General features: G+C 42.6%; 1 protein-coding gene across 1 annotated transcript; it reads right to left on the bottom strand.

Moving 5' to 3' along the window:
- Positions 1-1676: 1676 nt before the first annotated feature.
- On the bottom strand, positions 1677-9551 carry ATP4B (ATPase, H+/K+ exchanging, beta polypeptide). Its single transcript, XM_015411774.1, has 7 exons — positions 9440-9551; positions 7731-7859; positions 6269-6382; positions 3890-4089; positions 3288-3354; positions 1941-2026; positions 1677-1838 (listed from the first exon to the last, which is right to left on the bottom strand). Exons 1-7 carry the CDS (start codon positions 9549-9551, stop codon positions 1677-1679), a joined length of 870 nt encoding a protein of 289 aa, XP_015267260.1.
- Between the last annotated feature and the right edge of the window lie 2262 nt (positions 9552-11813).

The raw sequence follows: 11813 nt of genomic DNA on the forward strand, positions 1-11813 counted from the left end.
GTGTGTGTGTGTGTGTTTGTGTGTGTGTGTGTGTGTGTGTGTTAAAACTAATATTTCTGCAAAACTGGAGTCCCTTGAGTTTGCAGAACTCTACATTTTAACCCTGGCCGGTCCCAAATCTCCTTTAATCCTGGCTGGTCCCAAACTTCCCCCGCCATGCCCTTAAAACATGTTTGCCTAAATTGGAAAAGTGGAAGAATAGTGGGATTTTGCAAAGCAAGTTGAAGCACAAGGGTCACAGCAGAAGGGGACACACACCCCCCCCCAGCTTCTACCTGTGAGGAGGACTAGGGAGGCTAGGAGTGGGTGGCTGGGAAGTTTGGCAGCCCCGTTCTGTGCGCTCTGCTCAGAGGCTGCCCTGCCCTCTGCTCTTTATATTCTAAGGCAGCTCAAGCTCAGAACTGCAAGGACTGGCAGGTATGGGGGGAGAGAAGAGAGACCCCCCCTGGGGCCTGATTAAAGGCCTGGGCAGGCTGGTTCCAGCCCATGAGCAGTAGGTTTAACACCCCTGTACCAAGGAGCTGCAGTGGCTCAAGTGGTTAAGACACTGAACTGCAGGCTGTGGAAGGTCGGTGGTTCAGCAGTTCGAGACCCGAGTGCACCACATGACGGAGTGAGCTCCCGTCTGTAGTTCCAGCTCCTGCCAACCTAGCAGTTCGAAAGCAAGAAATTGCAAGTAGATAAATAGGTACCACTTTGGTGGGAAGGTAACAGCGTTCCGTGCACCTTGGTGTTTAGTCATGCCGGCCACATGACCATGGAAATGTCTTCGGACAGCGCTGGCTCTTCGGCTTTGAAACGGAGATGAGCACCGCAACCCTAGAGTCGGACTCGACTGGCTTTCGAGCAAGGGAACCTTTACCTTTACCAAGTAGCTGTCACTGTCTAACTTCGAACAGATTTCCATTAAGTCCTCCATTAAGAGTTCTGCTTGTGATTCATTGGCTCTAACGCCACCCAGCTAAGTCTTGTCCAAATACAGCTTTTATGTGTTCGTTTCAAATAATAATTTCACTTGTCTTTGACTGAGCTATTTGAGTGTAAAGTGCCATCAAGTTGCAGCCAACTTATGGTGACCCCGCAGGATTTTCAAGGCAAGAGAGATTCAGAGGTGGTTTGCCATTGCCTGCCTCTATGTAGCTACCAACCCTGGACTTCCTTGCCAGGGGCCAGGGCCGACCTTGCTTAGCTTCCAAGATCAGGCTAGCCTGGGCTGTCCAGTTCAGGGCTAAGCTATATTAAACTGGGAAAGAGGTTCAGTTGTGGAGTTTGCTGTTCAAACTTTTTAACAGTCCAGAATATCCCATGCTCTATGCCCAAAGTTCTCTCTATACCAAACGTAATAGGTGAGCATTACAACATATGACATTATTTCATTTAATATTTTTGAAAAATACACAATATTGGTTAAAACACTTCTAATGAAATTACAAAAAACATGTATCTTTTTAAAAATTGCCCTGTTAGGAAGATAGTATGCTTCTTGGTGTTTTTAAAAGTGAAGAAGAAATTTTATTAACATCTTTAAAAGCACTAATATACAAGCGATAAGTGCCAAACATGTTTTTTGTGTTCAAAAGTAGAGGTTTTAAAATAGAAACTATAAGCAACACAAAATTACATGATACATAAACCCTGCAGTGTTTTATGAACTCTCAAGTCATTATTGCTATTGTCTAATTTTGTATCCTAACTTTGAATTCCACTTTTCCTTCATATGGATCATGAGGATTACCAAAAGTAATTCCAGCACCAACAACTCTGCATACGATGGCTACCTCCTTGTTCAATGGAATGCTGAGAAGTTTCACAGCTACCAAAGGATTTACGTAGCTAGGCTGAGATGAAAGTAAAAAGATAAACAGTTAGCTCTTCCATTGTTTTAAAATTTGTAATAAATCCTTCAAAATTAAAACTGTGATTGTGGGGGGGAAACATACCTGTGCTTTACATCCATAATAAGGGAAGTAGTGAAGACTAAAGGTACCATTTTCAGGATAATATTGTGCATCCACTGGCTTATTAGCTTCCTAGTATTTACAGAGAAAGCAAGTGTAAGTACTAGTGTATGAACGATAAGTAAATAATTTAGTTGAGACAATTGGAGGTTGATCATCTTCAAGGATTTAAGTCATCAATCACTCCAATCCAAATTTTGATGATAAGACCGCTTTAGAGATCCACCACAGCATGTTCATTTTTTCTGGGGCAATGTTTTCAAATGATAAGTGGTTGGTCGTGGGTACACAGCTAATACATGATCTGGTATTCCCTATGAAAAACTTAGGAAATTAGTTATTTGTTAAAACATTTTTATGCCGCTTTCCAACCCAACAGAGTTCCCAAGGCAGTGAACAATCAAAACCTTTAAAACTAGCTTTCAAAAATGCATATTATAAAACCAATAAAAAACAACAATTAAACAAAACACATAAACAGTTAAAAGCACATAAACAGGAAGGAGGGCCAGTGAGGGAATGCCAAGCGAAACAGATAGTCTTTGTTGACTGGGGGAAGGCAGTGATTAATGAGGACAGACAAATTCCCCAGGGGAGACAGGAGTTCCATAATTTTGGTCCCAGTACACAGAGGACTCTTTCTTGGGTTGCCACCCATTTAACCTTGATACATATAATGTGTACACCATTTACCATGACGACTTGTAAGTTTTACTGGAGTAAAAGTGGTACTCTCTTCAATTACATACAAGCCAAATCAGAAAAATATATCTACTTGTAGGACATAGAAGCAATAAAGTTTAATTTCAGTTCATTTTGCTGCTTGCTGCCTTTGGTGTATAAAAAAACAAAGCAGATCTTGGAATCTTATTAAATATGTTTGCAAGGAGATGCAGCTAATGGCCTTGAACACTATACATATTTGCAAGGATAAATTAGTTTTTGGACTGTGTACAAGAGATTTTGGAAATAATTTATACCTGCTTCTCTGCACCAGAGTAGCTCCCCTCCTCCACACTTTTTGCAAGCACAAATCTCTGCACATGCCCAATGGCTATTATATTATGCACCCTTAAATCTTTGGACCGATGGGTCTTCATGCTGAATGCATAGGTGTGGGTTGCAGATCTAATTGAAATAGAAATAACTGCCGTGCAACAGGATTTGTTTCTGTATTTTTAGCTTTGGTTTTAATAATGTGATTTTTGTTTGGTTTCAGTAGTTTTAAGATGTGCTTTTGTGCCTTTTTTAATCTGTTAGCTGCCTTGGTAGCGCCCTGTTGAAAGCAGAAAGGGGTGTGTGTGTAAGTTTTATAAATAGATTTGGCACCCATACTTACTAGACTTGTGCAATTCACTCTTGGTGCAGTGCCGTGGCCAGGGCGAAAATTGATAATCTGTAATACAGTAGAATTCTTCATTAACCACTGCAGTGAGATTTTTGTACCAGGCCAGTGAGCGCTTGGCTTATGCAAAAATTCATTCCAATTTATGGCACCAGGTGAGCTCAGCATTGGATATAGTAGGGAGAGTTCCAGTTAACCTCACATGTAAACTCTACATGTTTGGAGCCTTAGGTGTTCCACCCTTTTTAGCCACTTAGGTATAGGAACTCTTTTAGCTAGCTTTTAGATATTGGAAGTCTTATTCCTATTTTTGTTTTTCTTGAATGCTGACAGATGCGTTATTTGTTAGGATTGTTAGTTACACTAATCACTATATTAGTAGTATGAATTTGGGCATCTCCCTTTTCTTTCAGACAAATAGTGATCTTAAGATTATTATTTTTTACAGTCTTTAGAGTACTAAAGAACTCTTACTGTGGAATAAGCAGGTTTCAGATTGTTGGTAAAGGCTACCAATTTTCAGATGACTGAACTTAATAACATAGTTTAACAAATCATGCTTTTAAATGTCTACTTTGATACTTACTCTGTTCATTTTTATGATCAAACATGGCTTTCCTTCTGAAAATCCAAACGTGGGATCTGTCAGACCTGAGCAGTTTTCAAGCATCTCTCGGGTAAATTTGCAAGAAAATTTTGTGTGATTTGGAGCCTTGAATGACGTCTGGACGAAGTAGTCTTCTGTAGTACAGTTTTGGTTGTCATGCTGTACGCTTTCATTGTATGCTACATGGGTTGATAGACGAAGTAGGAGAGAATTATTTTTAGGTGGTGTTACAAAAACGTTTTCAAAGCAGGTAACTTAACCAGGATGTCCTACAATAATTCCTCTCTCCTCACCTCCTTTGGCTCAGTTGACCCCAGCAAGGGGTTTTCAAGGCAAGAGACAAGTAGAGGTAGCTTGCCATTGACTTTCTCTGCCATCTTCCTTGCTGGTCTCCCAAGTACTGAGATCTGATGAGATTGGGCTATAACATATCACTTTCCCTCTCACTGCAATGTATTACAGCACACAAAAGTTGCAATGAAAGTGCAGAATGGGTTTTGAATGAAGCTCTCTGGCCTGAGATAGATTGCCCCTAGAATGGAATGACACCTCTAGGTGTCATTCCATTCTGGGGGCTGCCATTCCAGCTACAGAACAGTTTATATGGTCCCGGGGGCTGTCATTCCAGTCCAAGGGCTGCCATTCTAATTGCAGAACACTCATACTACTCCAATTGCAGAACACTCATACTACTACTACACTCATACTACATCATTCCACTTTGTGGGCTGCCATTCCAGCCCCAGAACAGCCTTTCTTGGCCCAGAGACGTTCATTCAAAATTCATTCCACAATTTAACTGCAACTTTTGGGGGCTGTGATATATTGCAGTAGGCCAATGCAAGTCAGTTGGCATTCTTGGCTCCCAATATATCCAGTGGCCTTCAAGCCTCGCCCATTGTGGACAATCGTGTCCTTTAGTACATCCCATCTGTGGCAGACTCCCCCTTAAGGCTGCCTGATGACATGTCCAGGAGGGAGGGCTGTGACCCAGGGATGTTGATGCTTGGGTGGTTGTGGTTGGTTGTGTAGATGGCCTGTCATGGTCATCTACCAAACACAGCGGGGGTCCAGTAGCACCTCCAAGGCTGACCTTACACCTGGCTTCTTTGTGAAGGGAAGATGGGCCAGTGGGTGGACCTGGAGAATGTGTGCCTGCTGTAAGGGGTGGGAATCTGTCACCCTGGGAGGCTGACATCTAGAAGGGAGGTATTAATGTGTGGGTAAGGGATCACAGAAACTACCCTAGCCTCAGCCACATGTCCCCCAAATAACTGAGTGGCAGGGCAGCCCTTGTGCCTTGTATTCCCCTACTTGTGTTCAGTGTTGTGCCCGACTTCTTGCCCCAATACTTCTGCCTCCTACCCATTGCCCTGCTTTGCAGCCCATCTCCCCACCCTATCTTCATGTGGGTGGCAAGCAAGCAGGAGTAGCTGGAGACACCTATGGACAGGTACGCACCAAGAGGCTATTGGGGCATCTGTCGGTGGCACTGCATGCCCCCTCACAGTGGCCTGCCTAGGCGGCTTTTCCCCTACTCCACCGCCAGTGGGGGTGGAACAGGGGCACCCTCAGCCGTATGCCTGACCTGCCAGGAAGCACCCCTACCCATGAGCAGGACACACCTGTGACTGGGCACACTCTCTTTGTCTTCTCTCCATGCTCTTTTTTTAGTGATTGCAGCCTTTGGACCGTCCAGGCCGTGGACCTGGTTGGCATTGCTGGTGGTGGGAGATTGCTGTGGCCCTTGCCAACTCTGTCAGGTGCCGTGTTACTGCTAGGCAGGACTCAGCTGCTTGGGGGGGGGGGTTCTGTGGACACCGCCCCACAGTTCATGGCCCTATTCCTTCTGAACCCTCAGCTGTGACATGTGGAGGCTGGGGCCCCCGCTCCTGCTGACCCATGATCGGTCCTGACTGCCCTGTCCATCACAGTGCTGTCATCGTGCCTTGTGACGTGTACGGGATGCAACAGCATTGTTGCTGGGGACACTTATGTGGTTGCAGCCTCTGCGACCCTGTTTCTCAGTCTTTTGCCTGCCTCCCAGTCTCTGCCAGAACCTTTAAGAGAGCAGACTAGCTGCTCCATGATTAGACCGGTGCTTGGCTGCTGTGGCGTGGGCAGCCCTTAGGATTGCACTGTAAAGCTGTTTGGGTGCCCATTGTGCATGCATCTTTTATTAAAACAGTAACGTGCTGCCTTTTTCAGTGTCCACAGTGACTCAAGGCAATTCACAAACCAACATGTTGGGAAAATAGAGAAAATCCAATTTAAACACTTATCAACTAAATGCCCCTGAACATCTCCACAGGGACTAGAAACGTGTAAGTATAGTTCCGTTTGTTTGTTTTTGGTTACCTGCAAGAAATCTTTCAAGAGACGTCACGAAACCTTCCCAGGAGTTATTGGAAGAGAGGCTGTAATAAATTTCCAATCCTTTCTCTCCATATTTATCTGGTCGTAATGTCACCCCTTTATTGGAAGACCAGCATTAATTATACAAATTTAAAGGGGGGAAAAGAAACAATTGTGTTATTACATCGTTTGTTTCTATTATGACTGAATTTATATATAAATAAAACTTACTGATAGATGTGTATCAAGTCTCTGTTCCTGACAGCCACCCACAATCTTGGGCTTATTAGAAATCTCCATTATTCCAGAAATGTTATTAATACATCTATTCTACAGAAAACCTATTTGGGGTGTTTCCTGGAGAACAGAAACTTAGTTCTGGTTCTCAGGACATGCAAGAGAATGCTCCTTGTTTGCTCTGCTGTTTTTATGTTTCCAGAGAGTTTTTTGTATATTTTGCATAGAGAGAAATTTTAAAATGTGTTTCTCTCTGATCCTTTACCTGTAGGCTGATGTGGTGAAACTCATTCTGCCACTTCAAATCTCTGCAACTTCACTGCAGGGTCCTAGCAAGCAATCTTTTTTCAGATTTAAAATTTTTCCAACCGCATGTATTTCACTCTTCAGTTAGGAAAAATAATCTTCACGGATTATTTTTCACTGCGGTGGGCGTTGAATGAAACATACAGGAGACTACTTCATAATAGCGTGATAATTTAAACCTCTTTTGTGTATTTCCCCATATTAATTACAGCAGAGGGGTTTTTTAGGGTTCTTTGCATGTATTCTTTTATGCTCGCTTCGGCAGCACATATACTAAAATTGGAACGATACAGAGATGTATTATTTCAATCTACTATCACCTCATAGTGCCTTAATTGACATCTGCACATAAAAACCTTGTGCACTAAGTTAAAGAATACTTCTGAGTTTTCCTGCCTTACTTTCTGTCTCATGGTATTTGTCAGAAAAATCAGATTGCAGGAATGATGTTCTCAGCCAGTTGGGTGTAGTGGTTAAGTGCGCGGACTCTAATCTGGGAGAACTGGGTTTGATTCCCCACTCCTCCACTTGCACCTGCTGAATGACCTTGGGCAAGCCATAGTTCTGGCACAGCTGTTCTTGAAAAAGAGCAGATTCTGTCAAGAGCTCTCTCAGCCCCACCCACCTCACAGGGTGTCTGTTGTGGGGAGGGGAAGGGAAAGGAGTTTGTAAGCCGCTCTGAGACTCCTTTGGGTAGTGAAGGGCGGGGTGTAAATCCAATCTCTTCTTCTCTTCTTCTCATAAAAACTTTGCCTCTTAAGCCTTCTAAAATCTAGCACCACAGGAGGAGGTAGAGATCACCAGCATTAAGGCTGCAACACTAAAGTCAACCCCCCCCCCCCATACTTTCAAGTTGTCTACAGAATTAGCAATCTGGACATTTTATAGCTTTCATAGAATGGGCAGAAGAATCATATAGTACCTGGTGATTTTAATCGATCTTGATAGTCTGGTGTGTATGGGTTGAGAGTCTTCATTAAAGAATATATGGAAAGTGCAAACAGCCCAGTCACCACCACATAGAAAGCAACATAATAAAGGCTGATCCATACTATTAAGAAAACATTAAAATAGGTTACAGCAATTGTGGTTTAAAACACAGTATTTAATTATCTGATGTAGTATGCTCCACGGTACAGTTATGATTTAGAACAGTAGTAAAGTGCATACTGTTGGTTGTGGATGAAGAGCAACTGGCCAAAATTGCATTAGGCTTTAAGATATCATAGGCATTCCCAATTTAGCATATAAGCAGGAGATATAGAGATCCCCTCCCCTCCCTCTCCCAAAGCAATGTGGCTCAGGAGGACTCTGTACAATGTCACTAATGAGACCAAGAAGGAACTTCCAATTACAGTGGACTGCAGTGCTAATGGAATGAAATGTATAGGATACCACGTGTGATCCAGTGTGCCCTGTAGAGGCTGACTGACCAGATGTGCCCTGAAAGATCCATCAGTACAGACCTGATCTTATGTTTTGTGTTTACTCCTTTCATGACATAACTAGAGTTCTTTTTCAGATACTATGCAAGGAAGCTGTGGATGTATCTCCAACTATCAGTATCTAGGGATGGATGGATGGATGGATGGATGGATGGATAGATAGATAGATAGATAGATAGATAGATAGAATTCAAAATTTGTAATAAAATGGGCAAAAAAAGACATGTTTCTGTTGAAATCTAAGGAACAAATATTTCACTCGCTGCTTTAAAAGGTATTTGAGCTAGAATGAGAGGGGATGTGCATTGTATCTAATGTTAACTCATGCATAAGTAACATAGTAGAATTATACACAAAAATTACATCCCTTCAGAAGCTAGTAGTTGAGAGGCAAATAATAGCACCCCTTTGAAGATAAAGGCCAGATCTTAAAAGCTTTAGGTTCATCATTGTGTTGGGCATGCCCATTGTCTTTTTTAAACAAAAATTGTGTGTGAGTGAGTGTATGTGCTTGTGAGCCTGGAAGTCGTCGTGACTTCTGGCAACCCCTAGTGGGGCTAGGACATTTCAGAGAGGTGGCTTGATATTACATGCCTCTGTGTCCAGGCCCCGGTATTCCTTGGAGGTCTCCCCATCCAAGTATTTGCCAGGGTCAGCCCTGCTTAGCTTCCGAGATCTGACAAGATCAGGTTTGCCTGGGCTATCCAGGTCAGGGCATCTTTTGTTTTTTTGTTTTTTTTTTTGTACCTTTTCCTTGGAATTGATAGTCCCTGTGCCAGCATGAAAAACAATCCCAGTCTTCCCTCTAGTTAACAGAAATAGTCGTGATTCTTTTGATCCATGTAAAAGAGAATGAAGTTGCCATAGCTTCTTGTATTGCTTCTCCCACAGACTATAATTTCTGGCCCTTTTAAATAGTTCTGTATTCTATTTCTGAATCACTCTTAAGTGATTTTTTAAAGTCATATGAACCAGCTGCTAAGGCAGTTGAACTTGTAAAATTGGTTTCAATATACAGTTTTGCTTTTTCAGCCTTGTACCATCTTGGTAGCTGAATTTTTTCTTTAATATGGCATACTAGTCATTTATCAAATTTTATGTCTTATAGCAACATTGGAAACGAGCACATCCCAGCAGCACAAAATTGCCAATATTCTATACTTTTTATAAGTTCATGACCACATACCCCAATTAATCAAGGTTCTTCCCATTAATTGTCCTGTGTCTGGGTTCCACACAAAACGCCGGAAATTTTCCATTCTTTGACTGCAGGTCTTTTTTTCGTTTAAAGTTGCCATTTTCCCCCCTCCTGGAAACAAGGAGCCCTTTAAGAAAACAAGTACTTCAGCTGGTGCCCAAAGAAATGGCCAGGTAACCCTCTTCAATTTATAGCCTTTCCTTCTGAAGGTCATCCAGGTTACATTCATTATCAGTCAAGAGTATCAAGCCACTGCCAGTATTGTTCTTTTAAATAACTTGATAAGCAAAAACATTGAGGTAGATACAAAAAAACCCCTATCAAATGTCCTTTTCCTCTTCATGTTGCGTATTTTGCACAGAACTTGTGATACGTTCAGCATTGTAGGCTTTATCAATGCAGATAACGTTTAACAACTTTCCTGGATAACCCATAAACATGGGACTTGCTCTGCTTTTACACTACTCATTTTGATGTAACTCTACAATATTATGATGAACAGAAGTGTTTCTGTTTCTCTTTTTTCAAGCAGGTAAAACTTGCTGCTTTGATCCTTAGATAAGAATGTATTGATAGAAGTTACTCTGTCAACTAGTAATGTTTGTATTCCAGATGTAGCTACTAAAATTTCTAAGCATTGTCAAGCTTGGACTACAAATAGAATAAAGGAAATGTGAGTAACATTTCTGTCAAGTATCGGAAAAGAAGGTATGCAGATTTTCTGTCTTCTGTGAGAAGACAGAGGATCAATAGCCACACAATTCCAAAATTAAATCAATGATATAAAGACATGCCAAATTATGATGTATGTAACTAGTGAATAATTTTAGACCAGTGGTTCCCAAAGGGGGCAGCAGTACCACCCCTGAGAGGGTGGGGTTACCTGGGGGGATGCTAAGAGACAAAAGGGTGGGTGGGGTACTGGAGGTGGGCCCCTCTGACTACGTTGACCAGGTTATGGCACCATGCTGGCAAATGGCACTCCAAGTTTCAGCCTCTGCATAGTGCTGAAATCTGGTGGAGAGATCTGAATTTTTAGAAAGCGTCATCACTATGTGTGTTTTTGTCTCTTTGTCCTTTTCCAAGTTTTTGCTGGTAAGTCCTGAGAGACAATTCCTCTCAACAACAATTCAGAGCAAAGACTCATAAATGAAATGACTGAAAATGTGGAAGATATGTTGTGCGGCATACCAGGGACAACAGAACTTTCATTATAGCTAGATGAGTAAACTTTACCAGGCAGTGAATTTTGCTTATGTGTGCTTTATAAAAGACTAGAAATAAGGCCCGTTGTGGAAATAAATACAACGGGATCTAGAAAGAGGCTCTGGGAGAGTGCTCTGGCTTTGGGTAAACAGTGTCAGTCTGCTTTTAAAACATGAATCTGGGACCTGCACATCACCAGAATACAGCAGATTCCATATGCAACTGACATTCCAACTGCCTTGCGGGGGGGGGGAGTTTGAGGTGTGGAATGGAGTGAAGTCCAATCAGCTTCCATATGCAAAAGACCAGGTTGTCGCAGCAGTTGTGGTGTGGGCGGGACCCGGGCTTTGCCTTCTGATTGGTGGCGATATATGCTGAGGAGCAGTGCCATCAGCCATACACTAAGGGAGTGCATTTTAGAATTAGAACTTTGGCACCCACTATTCAATTATATATAAGGAGAGAAGACAGTTTGGCTCAAGAGTTGTTATTTGCAAGGCAACCTTACAGATGTTAAAGAGGAGTCAGTGTTCCATGTTGTTGACCAGTTCTTCAGAGACAAGGAAATTCCACTTCTAACATACTTGCTTGTGGAAGACCGGTTCTTCAATGACGAGGAAATTCCACTTCTAACATACTTGTTTGTGCAACTGATGAAGCACCATCAGTGACTGGTCACTACTGTGGGTGTGTTGCTTTCCTGAAAAAAGCACTACCAAATGCAAATTCACTGTGTCATTCATTGCCAACATCTGGTTGCAAAAAATCTTCGTGGTCACCTGCAGAAGTCATTACACACTGTCATTATTGCAGTGAATAAAATTAAATCCCATGCTCTCAATGATTGACTATTCTGGAAGCTCTGTGTTGTTAATGATGAACAGTTGCTGCTTCATACTGAGGTTTGTTGGCTATCAAAAGACAACTGTGTGGAGGCGGGGTCTACGACACAACGATGGCGGACGCCTTTCCCAGCTCTCTAGGAAGGCACAGCAGCGAGGGGGAGAGGTGCCGCTGGATTGGCACCCCCACGGGAGTTCGGGGAGAACTCCCAGGCCATAGGGCTTTTGAAGGTGAGCCTCTTTTCCTGCTAACTGCAGGGAGATGGAGGCTCCCCTCCACCCTGACGGTCCCTCTCGCTGACTGCGTCCTCTTA

The sequence above is a fragment of the Gekko japonicus genome, unplaced genomic scaffold, assembly GCF_001447785.1.
Source record: "Gekko japonicus isolate JY-2015 unplaced genomic scaffold, Gekko_japonicus_V1.1 scaffold247, whole genome shotgun sequence".
NCBI classification, from domain to species: Eukaryota; Metazoa; Chordata; class Lepidosauria; order Squamata; family Gekkonidae; genus Gekko; species Gekko japonicus.

Excerpts from the sequence above, each read along its gene's own strand:
- ATP4B (XM_015411774.1), bottom strand. The coding sequence starts at position 9,551 with ATGGCAACTTTAAACGAAAAAAAGACCTGCAGTCAAAGAATGGAAAAT. Across the intron at positions 6,383-7,730 it reads AGATCGATTAAAATCACCAG|GGGTGACATTACGACCAGAT; the intron begins GTACTATATGAT and ends CTTCCAATAAAG. Across the intron at positions 3,355-3,889 it reads TGATCATAAAAATGAACAGA|ATTATCAATTTTCGCCCTGG; the intron begins GTAAGTATCAAA and ends ACTGTATTACAG.